This window comes from Nerophis ophidion, linkage group LG01, assembly GCF_033978795.1.
Source record: "Nerophis ophidion isolate RoL-2023_Sa linkage group LG01, RoL_Noph_v1.0, whole genome shotgun sequence".
NCBI lineage: Eukaryota > Metazoa > Chordata > Actinopteri > Syngnathiformes > Syngnathidae > Nerophis > Nerophis ophidion.
The window spans coordinates 22443675-22457719 of record NC_084611.1 but is presented as its reverse complement, the minus strand read 5'-3'; the positions used below and the strand labels follow the sequence as shown (position 1 = coordinate 22457719).

The window sequence follows — 14045 nt, the reverse complement described above, 5'->3', positions numbered from 1 at the left end:
GGCTCAGAGAATCTGGAGAAATCACTGCAGGTAAGCAGCAAGGCCGAAAACCAACATTGAATGCCCTTGACCTTCGATTCCTCAGAGGCTCAGGCGGTACTGCATCAATCAATCAATCAATCAATCAATCAATCAATCAATCAATGTTTATTTATTTAGCCCGAAATCACAAGTGTCTCAAAGGGCTGCACAAACCACTACGACATCATCGGAAGAACCCAAATAAGGGCAAGGAAAACTCACACCCAGTGGGCAAGGAGAATTCACACCCAGTGGGACATCGGTGACAATGATGACTATGAGAACCTTGGAGAGGACCATGTATGTGAAAGCAATGGATGTCGAGCGGGTCTAACATGATACTGTGAAAGTTCAATCGATAGTGGATCCAACACAGCTGCGAGAGTTCAGTTCAAAGCGGATCCAAGACAGGAGCGAGAGTCCCGTCCACAGGAAGCCATCCAAGCAGAGTCGGATCAGCAGCGTAGAGATGTCCCCAACCGATACACAGGCGAGTGGTCCATCCTGGGTCCCGACGAGCGGTCCATCCTGGGTCCCGACTCTGGACAGCTAGTACTTCATCCATGGCCATCGGACCGGACCCCCTCCACAAGGGAAGGGGGGACAGAGGAGAAAAAGAAAAGAAGCGGCAGATCAACTGGACTAAAAAGGAGGTCAGTTTAAAAGCTAGAGTATACAAATGAGTTTTAAGGTGAGACTTAAATGCTTCAAAAAGCGACAGTGTGTAACAGATATAACAAGCTCATCTAAGATGGACTAATGCAAAGTGGAAAAGTGTTCTGTGGTCGGACGAGTCCACATTTCAAATTGTTTTTTGGAAACTGTGGATGTTGTGTCCTCCGGAACAGAGAGGATTGTTATAGACGCAAAGTTCAAAAGGCAGCATCTGGTATGGGGGCGTATTAGTGCCCAAGGCATGGGTAACTTACACATCTGTGAAGGCACCACTAATGCTGAAAGGTTTTGGAGCAACATATGTAGGCATCTAAGCAACGTTATCATGGACGCCCCTGCTTATTTCAGCAAGACAATGCCAAGCCACGTGTTACAACAGGGTCGCTTCATAGTAAAAGAGTGCTGGTTTTGTACAAGATGTTATTGACAGCACCGATATTTGGCATGTTGACATGTATATGTATTGGCCTCTTTTTAATGGTAGCTGTAGTGGATGTCCCTTATGGGCATCTGTAGTTGTTTATGTATGTTTGGAGCATGCGCAGTTGGTTCAGTAAAAAGTCTACACCACTGAAGGGGACAGCCGTGTGTGTGTCACTGATTTCTACATGGTGTCAGAAACGTCAAAACAACCGCGCCAAGTTATTAAATGTGTTAGAGAGGACACATAAATACATATACCGACGACGAAGTGAAGTGAATTGAATTATATTTATATAGCGCTTTTCTCTAGTGACTCAAAGCGCTTTACATAGTGAAACCCAATATCTAAGTTACATTTAAACCAGTGTGGGTGGCACTGGGAGCAGGTGGGTAAAGTGCCTTGCCCAAGGACACAACGGCAGTGACTAGGATGGCGGAAGCGGGAATCGAACCTGCAACCCTCAAGTTGCTGGCACGTCCACTCTACCGACCGAACTATGCCGCCGACGAAAGGTAGTGTTGTTTGTTTTATTTGTACGCGTGAAGTTAGCTACCAAATTAGCTATCACAGTGAGTGAAGGCAATGCACCGGCGCTTCCCGCCCATGGAGACAACTTTCAAGGATGCCTATAACCGATATTTGTAGCCGATATTCATTTGCAGTAAAAGTTATTTGAACATTAATAATATACGTCGAAAACAGTGGGACAAGGCTTTAAGTAGTTTTACTTTTGAAAAAACGCTGAACAAGAAGCAACATAGGGGCACTAATGTTGTTAATTTCGCGCAAAACAATATAAGGGGATTTCACAAACATTTTTATTGTATTTGTCTAAGACAGGGTTCGGCTACCCAAAACGTTAAAAGACCCAACAATGCAAAAAAACTAATCTGTCTGGAGCCGCAACAAATTAAAAGCCATATATAAGGCTAATAATGAAGGCAACACATGACAAAAGTGTCTATATTAGCTATAATAGCCTACTATCAAAATGACTATGTGTCGCTGGCTGAAGCATATCTTCATTGACAGAAATGTTGAAATTAAATAGTTAGTCTACACATTTTTACAACATTAGAAACCACTAGTAAATCAGAGGTTACTCAAAGGGTGAGATAACTCCTTGAAATTACTGGCATTTAATAGCCAAAAGTATAGACGTGTTTGTCCAAGTTAAGGCTGTCTTCTTCTAATGGATTTATTACAATGTTTGGCAAGCTTGGTAATGTTTGCTGTGGTCTGGAACAATATGGCACACAAACAACTATCTGAAATCCAGCCAATATTACATACATATATTGTGTCATGTGACATGCAGATATAAATTATATACAAAGAGGATAAAAGTAAAATATATTAAATGAGTTCAAATATACTTACAAATGAGGCATAATGTTGCAACATGTACATAAAGCGAGCCTAAAGTCAAGCACTGACCAACTATGCTCGATTAGCACTCCAACAAGTCAATAACATCAACTAAGCTCACCTTTGTGCATTCACTCACAGTATAAAACGTTTAGTGGACAAAATGAGACAAAGAAGAAGTGGAAGATTTTACGGCGGTATAGCTCGGTTGGTAGAGCGCCCGTGCCAGCAACTTGAGGGTTGCAGGTTCGATTCCCGCTTCCGCCATCCTAGTCACTGCCGCTGTGTCCTTGGGCAAGACACTTTAACCACCTGCTCCCAGTGCCACCCAAACTGGTTTAAATGTAACTTAGATATTGGGTTTCACTATGTAAAGCGCTTTGAGTCACCAGAGAAAAGCGCTGTATAAATATAATTCACTTCACTTCACATGTAAACAATCCACACAATGATGAGTTCAAGAACCGCTGAAATTAGTAGTACAAAACGATGTTCACCAAATACTCTCATCAGTGAAGTATACACACAAACATATTAAACAGTGGACTTTCATGTTTGTCCTCAAACAAACACAAAAAAATACTAAAACAAAGAAAGAAAAATTCCCCCAACTTTTTCCATTTTCAATCCTTTTTTAAAAATGCTCCAGGGAGCCACTAGGGTGGGGCTAAAGAGCCACAGGGTTGCTGACCCCCTGTCTACGGAGCATCAACAATTGCATTTCAAAAATGGAAAAAATCTCCTGGGAAACTTGCTAAAAATATGGGATCTATCTATGCCATAGTAACTTCCCATCTACTCCATTTTATACAATTGTATAGCAATTTATGGATTTAAATACATTGTAAGGTTTCCTAGTGAGGAACCCTAAAATATTGCAAAAATTTAAATGAAATCAAAAACTTATCGTAGAGAGATTTTTTTAAGCCTGCTGATATAATCTCTTTGTAGATGTTACTGAAAGTATAATAATGCTGCCTCTTCTTCTTCACTTATATACAGCGTAAGCGTTGCAGAAAAAAGTCAATTTTTCGCATGCAGGGCAAACGCAACTGCTTGAGCAGCTGTAGTTGTAGAAAAAAAAAAACACATCTACTGTAGAAATCAGTGACACACACACGGCTGTCCACTTCAGTGGTGTAGACTTTTTACTGAACCAACTGCGCGTGCTCCAAACATACATAAACAACTACGGATGCCCATAAGGGACATCAACTACATCTCCCCTTCTCCAATGTACAACAAGGAATGAACAATCATTGCAATGTATTTGTAAATAAGCATCACCATTTATAATGAATCAACCTAACACCCTATAAAGGCATTATGTATGAGAATTGCATTACAAATACCTTACCATCCTCATTTCTCCCTGAGAAAAACCAACAAACAAAAAAAACAACAACAACAAAAGAGTTGCCAACTTACAATCAAACAGTAATTGCCTTTTTAGGCTTCAACATTAGACAACATGTGTTTTGTTATGTCTTGCCTTTTCATGAGACATAGTCTTCTATCTCTGTTCAGATAGAAGATTCCTCCTCAAACGTACTGCAAGTGAAAAAGGGTGTCCCCCAAGGTTCGGTGTTGGGCCCCTTATTATTCACTATTTACATAAATACTCTTGGACAGAATATTCCAAACTCAACTTTCCAATTCCATGCTGATTATACTGTCATAAACTGCACAGCACCAATTCCTGCTGAGGCCTTTAAATATCTACAAAAAGCATTTGACAGAGTACAAGAACAACTTTGCTATCTTCAACTGGTTTTAAAGGCCTACTGAAACCCACTACTACCCACCACGCAGTCTGATAGTTTATATATCAATGATGAAATATTAACATTGCAACACATGGCAATACGGCCTCTTTAGTTTACTAAATTACAATTTTAAATTTCCCGAGAGTTTCGTCTTGAAAACGTCGTGTAATGATGACGTGTACGCAAGACGTCACACGCTTTAGGAAGTATGAGCGTTAAGCACACACACAGCTATATGTCCTCTGCTTTAACGGCATAATTATACATTTTTCTTGACATCTGTGTTGCTGAATATTTTGCAATTTTTTCAATTAATAATGGAGAAGTTAAAGTAGAAAGATGGAGTTGGGAAGCTTTAGCCTTTAGCCACAAAAACACACGGTGATTCCTTGTTTAAAATTCCCGGAGGTGAAACTTTACTATGGATCACAGCGGTCAAGCAAACATGGTTCCCGACCACTTGTCAACCGGCAAGTTTCGGTGAGAAAATTGTGGTAAAAAGTCGCCTCTTACCGGAGATCAGCTGAGCTTGCGCCGTCCATGCAGCTGCCGTCGACTTCCATCAGAGACTGGCATCAAGACACCCGTGGACACACCCCTCCGACTATCAGGTACTATTTAATCTCACTAAAACACTAACAACACAATAGAAAGATAAAGGATTTCCCAGAATTATCTTAGTAAATGTGTCTAAAAACATCTGATTCCGTCCCAATGCAATCGCCTTTTTTTTTTCTTTTTTTTCTAGTTCTTCGCTATCAATATCATCATCCATGAATCATTCATCCTCGCTCAAATTAATGGGGAAATTGTCGTTTTCTTGGCCCGAATAGCTCTTGCTGCTGGAGGCTCGCATTATAAACAACGTGAGGAGCCCTCACCCTTGTGACGTCATCGTCTGCGACTTCCGGTACAGGCAAGGCTTTTTTATCTTGTTGGGCCGCACCAACATTAAAATTTCATATTAACGTGCGGGCCGCAGAATGGCGTCTCACGGGCCGCAATTGGCCCACGGGCCGCATGTTTGAGAACCCCTGACTTAAGCTCTCGGCCAGGGGTGTCAAACTCATTTTAGATCAGGGGCCAAATGGAGAAAAATCTAATCCCAAATTAGCCATACTGGTAAAATCACGGCACGATAACTTAAAAATAACGACAACTTCGGACTGTTTTCTTTGCTTAAAAATAGAACAAGCACATTCTGAAAATTTACAAATCATAATGATTTTTTTACACTTACATATTGCGGTTAATAGTATTCTATCTTTATTAGTCGTTATTTATACTTTCTGAATAAATTATGTGATAATGTTCATCAGTCAACTCATTGGTGTTAGTTTTCAATCCATACACATATCCATTACGAAATGTTATTAATGTTGTTTGCTCGTTTTCCTTGACTGGTACACTAACATCATGTGGTTTATTGTTTTTACATATTAGGTTAAGTTAAAGTACCAATAATTGTGACACACACACTAGGTGTGGGGAAATTTGTCCTCTGCATTTGACCCATCCCCTTGATCGCCCCCTGGGAGGGGAGGGGAGCAGTGAGCAGCAGTGGTGCCGTGCCCGGGAATCATTTATGGTGATTTAACCCCCAATTCCAACCCTTAATGCTGAGTGCCAAGCAGGGAGGTAATGGGTCCCATTTTTATAGTCTTAGGTATGACTCGGCCGGGGTTTGAACTCACAACCTATCGATCTCAGGGCGGACACTAGGCCACGGAGTAGATGTATGTAGCATCAACTACAAAGATACAAATACCGTATTACCGAATTACTGTCGCTTCCCAAAATAATTAGCGCATGCTTAGTATTAACGCCTGGTCAAACTTGTGACGTCACGAGTGACACTTACCCTGTCAACATTTTCAAAATGGAGGAGGCTGATTTCCATCCATCCATCATCACCCGCTTATCCGAGGTTGGGTCGCGGGGGGCAACAGCCTAAGCAGGGAAACCCAGACTTCCCTCTCCCCAGCCACTTCGTCTAGCTCTTCCCGGGGGATCCCGAGGCGTTCCCAGGCCAGCCGGGAGACATAGTCTTCCCAACGTGTCCTGGGTCTTCCCCGTGGCCTCCTACCGGTTGGACGTGCCCTAAACACCTCCCTAGGGAGGCGTTCGGGTGGCATCCTGACCAGATGCCCGAACCACCTCATCTGGCTCCTCTCGATGTGAAGGAGCAGCGGCTTTACTTTGAGTCCCTCCCGGATGGCAGAGCTTCTTACCCTATCTCTAAGGGAGAGCCCCGCCACACGGCGGAGGAAACTCATTTCGGCTGCTTGTACCCGTGATCTTATCCTTTCGGTCATGACCCAAAGCTCATGACCATAGGTGAGGATGGGAACGTATATCGCCCGGTAAATTGAGAGCTTTGCCTTCCGGCTCAGCTCCTTCTTCACCACAACGGATCGGTACAGCGTCCGCATTACTGAAGATGCCGCACAGATCCGCCTGTCGATCTCACGATCCACTCTTCCCTCACTGGTGAACAAGACTCCTAGGTACTTGAACTCCTCCACTTGGGGCAGGGTCTCCTCCCCAACCCGGAGATGGCATTCCACCCTTTTCCGGGCGAGAACCATGGACTCGGACTTGGAGGTGCTGATTCTCATTCCGGTCGCTTCCGGCTGCGAACAGAGGCTGATTTCAATACCGGTAATTTGAAAATGCATAAAGGGAAGAAGATTAAGAGCTATTCAGTAGGATTTAAGGTCCAAGCTTACATCACACTCAAATTTTTGCTGCATACCTTTGGTAAGTGCCGGAGTGAGAAGAGGTTTTAAAATAATTAGCGCATGTTTACTTTTACCGCATGCCTTTGGTAAGCGCAGGAGTGAGAAGAGATTTTAAATTAACTAGCCCCGGCGGCAATTCGATGAAATACGGTAACTGCTATTGTGACATCTAGTGGACACATGTAGAACAGCAGTTTCTTTCATTCAAAAATGTCGGATCATTTTTGTACTTAGCAAATCAATTTATTCAAACCAGATAAAACGTGTTCGTTTGACACCACTGGCTTTATCATTTGATTCCACATGATGATATAATCAATGTCTTAAGTGTTGTGCAGTAAAAATGTTTTAAATTGTGTTAATGACTTACTGTATTGCCAGAGTTTGTAAGCAATTCATGCATATATTTATAGAACACAACAAAAACACGTGATATTTGAGAAAATAACACTTCCAGCACTAGGAAACGAAACACTTATGGGACTTAAGGCTCAATTATATTATTTTATTTTCCTACCTGGAAGGAGAAGAGCCAAACTAATGTTGAGGTTTTCATAATCCCCCCAAACATTTTTAAGTTGCTGTCTATGTATTTAGTACTGGGTCATGGGTTGGTTGTCATCTTGTTCCACGCGGTGCTTTAAAGTACGTCTTAAAGGGTTTCTATTCCCCTGACGTCAGCGTTAACCGTTTAAAACCATTGCGTAGCGTTTGTGGCGTGCATAATCACGTATACTGTACTTGAAATGTATATTTAAAAAATGCTCACCACAAAAGAGGCATTCCCTTAATAATTTCTTATTTGTTTTTTGTTTTTTTTAATACTGCATCATACCTAGAAGAATTGTGATATTTACGTCTTTAGTGCAGACACTCATTAGCACTGGTAGAACAGCGTCCTCTCCTGGCTATAAAGAGGCACAACATGAGGTAAAGTGCAGAATATTTAATCTTTGTTTGCTAATAGTTATATACTCAAAGATCAAACTGTAATATGTTATGGAAATTAGGGAGTTATTGATCGTACTATTGTTGTAGGAATACTAATGTTGTACGTTAACTTTGAGTGTGTGTGCATATATATATATATATATATATATATATATATATATATATATATATATATTAGGGATGCACCGATTAATCGGTAACCGAATATATTTGGCCGAATATGGCAAAAAAGCCCTGCGATGAGGTGGCGACTTGTCCAGGGTGTACCCCGCCTTCCGCCCGATTGTAGCTGAGATAGGCGCCAGCGCCCCCCGTGACCCCAAAAGGGAATAAGCGGTAGAAAATGGATGGATGGATGGATGGCAAAAAAAGCCACATTTTTTGACGCGGTGACGCAATCAACCAACGTGCAATGACGCGGTGACGTTGGGATATGTTGTGTACCTGTATAAGTGTATGAGGTTACAAGCACACACTTATTGAGATTTAGTGGGGCCTCTGTTTACATTATTAGCCTGTTGTGTAGGCTACCTGTATAAGTGTAAGAGGTTACAAGCACACACTTAATTGTGATTTACTTGAGCCTTCTCTTTACATTATTAGCATATCTACTGTGGCTAAGCAGACTTTTGCCAAAAGGACAATAATTCATTTGTTGTGGGTTTATCCACTTTAATGCACTTTATTTTTTTTTGGAATGCATGTTTTGTTTGAAGGCCTAATATAAATGAAAAACTTTGTGCTTTTTTTTTAAAAGCAAAGGCTACTGGTTTATTAAAAAAAATCGATATTCAATAATTAGGGAGGTTTGTGTCATGTTTGTCCTCCTACATAAACCATATTAAAACAACAAATATATGTTTTATGTAGCTGGGATAGGCGCCAGCGCCCCCCGTGACCCCGAAAGGGAATAAGCGGTAGAAAATGGATGGATGGATGGATATATGTTTTATATGTTTTTTTCCCTCATCTTTTTCCATTTTTCATACATTTTTGAAAAAGCTCCAGAGAGCCACTAGGGCGGCGCTGAAGAGCCGCAGGTTGCCGACCCCCGGTCTAGGGTGTAGTCCGCCTTCCGCCCGATTGTAGCTGAGATAAGCACCAGCGCTCCTAGCGACTCCAAAAGGTATAAGCGGTAGAAAATGGATGGATGGATGAATATATCTTGATATACCGTAAGCATATGTCGCACTCGCATCCATTTGTGGAAGAACATTAGAAACTACATATCCCACAAGTCTCTAGTGTTTGATTGACTTGCGTATTGTCGAATCAGCGTAACAGCTGCTTTGTTGATGGGCGGGAACACAGGCGGAACTGCAGATGCTGCACCTGCGCAGCTCTTGTCGTTTATATACGGGAACTAAAGCGACGTTGAGGATAGGTAAGAAGTATATATTTTCCATATGAATCATAATCTTACGAATTGTAACAACTCAGCTTTTCATTGTCGTGGATAGAATGAGGAGAAATTGTTGCTTGGATGGTGCCAAAACAAACTCGTCACATATTGTCTAGAAGTGTGGCGCACGTCGTATTGTATGTGAACTATGGATTTTTAAAAGCTGGGCCTGATATGAAAAAAGTGACTGTTGGATTAGGTTGGCTAAATTGCTGAATTGTCTGTCTCAAGTAACTGATTAAATACCAACATGAGACAAAACAATTATCAGCATTTGTCTTCCTCGTTTGACTAAACCTGTCTGCTGCTACGGCATTTAAAAATAACGTTTTATTATTAAATCAACATAAAAAACATAAGATACACTTACAGTTAGTGCACCAACCCCAAATCCCTCCCTCCCCCATTTACTCATTCACACTCATTCTAACCAAAGGCTTGTTTCCATCCATCCATTCATCAATCTTCTGCTTATCCGAGGTCGGTTTGCGGGGGCAGCAGCCTAAGCAGGGAAGCCCATGCAGACCTCCCTCTCCCCAGCCACTTCGTCTAGCTCTTCCCGGGGGATCCCGAGGCGTTCCCAGGCCAGCCGGGAGACATAGTCTTCCCAACGTGTCCTGGGTCTTCCCCGTGGCCTCCTACCGGTTGGACGTGCCTTAAACACCTCCCTCGGGAGGCGTTCAGGTGGCATCCTGACCAGATGGCCGAACCACCTCATGTGGCTCCTCTCGATGTGGAGGAGCAGCGGCTTTACTTTGAGTTCCTCCCGGATGACAGCTTCTCACCCTATTTCTAAGGGAGAGCCCCGCCACACGGCGGAGGAAACTCATTTCGGGTGCTTGTACCCGTGATCGTATCCTTTCAGTCATGACTCAAAGCTCATGACCATAGGTGAGGATGGGAATGTAGATCGACCGGTAAATTGAGAGCTTTGCCTTTCGGCCCTGAAGACGCCGCACCGATCTCACGATCCACTCTTCCCCCACTTGTGAACAAGACTCCTAGGTACTAGAACTCCTCCACTTGTGGCAGGGTCTCCTCCCCAACCCGGAGATGGCACTCCACCTTTTTCCGGGCGAGAACCATGGACTCGGACTTGGAGTTGCTGATTCTCATTCCGGTCGCTTCACACTCGGCTGCGAACCGATCCAGTGAGAGTTATAGATCCCGGACAGATGAAGCCGTCAGGACCACATCATCTGCAAAAAGCAGAGACCTAATACCGTGGCCACCTAAACAGAACCCCTCAACGCATTGACTGCGCCTAGAAATTCTGTCCATAAAAGTTATGAACAGAACTTTTAAGGGCAGCCTTGGCGGAGTCCAACCCTCACTGGAAATGTGTCCGACTTACTGCCGGCAATGCGGACCAAGCTCTGACTCTGATCGTACAGGGAGCGGACCGCCGAAATAAGACAGTCCAATACCCCATACTCTCTGAGCACTCCCCACAGGACTTCCCGAGGGACACGGTCGAATGCCTTCTCCAATTCCAGAGTTGTTTCCTTCTGTTATTAATATTCTGTTTCCTACAGTATATGGCAATACAGTCTGCAAGGGATACAGTCCGTGAAGCACACATGATTGTGTGTGCTGCTGGTCCATTAATAGTACTAAACTTTAACCGTTAATTTTACTCATTTTCATTAATTACTAGTTACTATGTAACTTTTTTAAATTGTATCTTAGTTTCTTTTTGTTCAAGAAAACGTTTTTATTTTTTTATTTGATTTACATTTTTTAAATAAAGGCCATTATCTTCACCAGACCAGGTTGTCAAGGAAATTAGATTGTTTAAAGGGTTCTTAAAACCAGGTCCACCTTCATTAAAGGCCTACTGAAACCCACTACTATCGACCACGCAGTCTGATAGTTTATACATCAATGATGAAATATTAACATTGCAACACATACCAACACGGCCGGTTTAGTTTACTAAATTGCAATTTTAAATTTCCCGCGGAGTTTCTTGTTGAAAATGTCGCGGAATGATGACGCTTGCGCGTGACAACACGGACTGTCGGGAAATATTAGCGCAGCACCATTTGCGGCCAAAAGTTGTCTCTTCATCGCGCAATTAAACAGTATTCTGGACATCTGTGTTGCTGAATTTTTTGCAATTTGTTCAATTAATAATGGAGAAGTCAAAGTACAAAGATGGAGTTGGGAAGCTTTAGCCTTTAGCCACGCAGATACACGGTGATTCCTTGTTTAAAATTCCCGGAGATGAAGCTTTACTATGGATCAGAGCGCTCAAGCGAACATGGTTCCCGACCACTTGTCAACCGGCAGGTTTCGGTGAGAAAATTGTGTTAAAAAGTCGCCTCTTACCGGAGTTCTGTGGAGTTTGCGCCGTCCTTGTATCTGCCGTGACTTCCGTCAGACACTGGCATCAAGACACCCATGGACACACCCCTCCGACTATCAGGTACTATTTAATCTCACTAAAACACTAGCAACAATCTTTCATCCTCGCTCAAATTAGTCGGGAAATTGTCGTTTTCTCGGTCCGAATAGCTCTTGCTGCTGGAGGCTCCCATTATAAACAATGTGAGGACGTGAGGAGCCCTCACCCTTGTGACGTCATCGTCTGCGACTTCCGGTAAAGGCAAGGCTTTTTTATCAGCACCAAAAGTTGCGAACTTTATCGTCGATGTTCTCTACTAAATCCTTTCAGCAAAAACATGGAAATATCGCGAAATGATCAAGTATGACACATAGAATGGACCTGCTATCCCTGTTTAAATTAGAAAATCTAATTTCAGTAGGCCTTTATTGTACACTAAAGTTAGGGAACACAACAACGGATTGCATATAATCTATAAACAAAATTACATTTTCAAAATAAGCATTTATGCAGTCCAGATTATGTTCAGGTCAGACTCAACAACACACACCTTTATGTATACTCAATTGAGGGATCACAACAAAAGATTGCATATAATCTTTAAACAGTTATGGCATTTTTTTGTACAGCAACTGGTACTTGTGAGTTAACATTTGGGTTGTACATTTTTGGCACTGACTGTGTTTTCTGTTTGTCATTATATAGGTGGTCAAATGTCAAATGGAGTCATTTCTCAAGAAAAAAACCTAGACTGTCCACACATCCCTACTGTGAGGACTCTCATTACCAACACACCCTGCCTAAAGTCGACAGTAAACAGTTCAGTATGTATCAGATTGTACCAGTCGCCCCCAGGGAGCAGCATCTGTCTGAGTGGGGTGAGAACTCGCCGCACAAGAAGAGAGCGAATGAGGAAGCGCGCCCCCTCGTTGTTGCAAGCGTACTGGGCTGTGTGCTGGTTCTGGCTGCTGTGGTGGCCTGGTGCTACTACTCGGCATCTCTTCGCAAAGCCCAGCTCATGGAGACCGAACTGCTGGACCTCAACAAGGACGGTTTTGTCATCCGGAACCAGGCAGGGGCTATAATTTTCGCCATGACCTTCAGGTGAGCTGTTCTCATGTAAACATACACTTATGTATTAATGCTGTTTCTCAAACAATTGGAGCATACCTAATGGGGTACATCGTGGTTGTCTAGTGCAGTGTTTTTCAACCACTGTGCCAACACGGCACACTAGTGTACCGTTAGATATTCTTTGGTGTGTCGTGGGAGTTTATGCAATTTCACTTAATTGGGTTAAAAATAATATTTGCAAACCAGTAATTATAATCCGCAAATGTGCCGTTGTTGAGTGACTGTGCTGTGTAGAGCTTGGCAGAGTAACCATGTAATACTCTTCCATATCAGTAGGTGGCAGCAGGTAGGTAATTATTTTGTAGATGTTGGGAACATGGTTTGTCCATCTATCCATCCATACATCCATCCATTTTCTACCGCTTGTTTCTTTTGGGGTCGTCGTGAGACAACGTACTGGTAAAAAGGTATATAATGCTTAAACCAGAAATAAACAAAAGGCATTGAAGCTTCGGGATCGCTATGCAAAACGAAACTATAACTGAGCTGGCTGCAAAGTACACAAAAACAGAATGCTGGATGACAGCAAAGTCTTGCGGCGCGTGGAGCGGACGGCGTCCACAAAGTGCATCCGTACATGACATGACAATCAACACCAAAATAGGAGTGCAAGACAAGAACTAAAACACTACACACTGGAAAACCAAAAAACTCAAAATGAGTCACGGTATGATGTGAAAGGTTGTGACAGTACACCTACTTTGAGATGAGCTATAGTGATGCGTGGTTGGATATGGTTTGAATTCACATCCAACAATTGCGAGAACAACTTTTTATTGTAGATATTGGCTGCTGAGTTAAATTTTTAAAACGTTTTCTGCTGGTGGTGTGCGTCCGTATTTTTTCAATGAAAAAAATGTGCCTCGGCTCAGAAAAGGTTGAAAAACACTGGTCTAGTGCAGTGGTTCTCAAACTTGGCTCTCTTGGCTCTCCAAGTACCATAATGACCAACGTTAAAATACAGTTGCATAGTAAGCCTAAATATTCATCAAAAACAATGCAGAGGTTTTATTTAACAAGTATATTTATTATTTTTGGCCACTGTAAAATTACACAGTTGTTGATTTAAGAACTACAGTAACACTGTGTTTGAATTAAGTGATTTTTTTGGCTTACCACAAGATGGAGCCCGCTAACCACAGTTTGGGTTTGAGTAAAAGTCCCGTTATATATCTTTTTTTCACCACTTTTAAATACTTTTATGGAAGTGCTTTAG

At 42.3% G+C, this 14045-nt stretch overlaps 1 protein-coding gene across 3 annotated transcripts in view; it reads left to right on the top strand.

Annotated features, from left to right (window-relative positions):
* The window catches only part of LOC133551615 (myogenesis-regulating glycosidase-like), a 40476-nt gene that overhangs the window by 3080 nt on the left and 23351 nt on the right, over positions 1–14045 (top strand). Inside the window, exons 1-2 of one of the 3 annotated variants that reach the window (XM_061898558.1) lie at positions 9207–9330; positions 12401–12799. In XM_061898558.1, the coding sequence (XP_061754542.1) occupies positions 12522–12799 (278 nt within the window). In that variant the 5' untranslated portion in view covers positions 9207–9330; positions 12401–12521. The other 2 variants (XM_061898551.1, XM_061898540.1) reach the window with 2 other exon arrangements.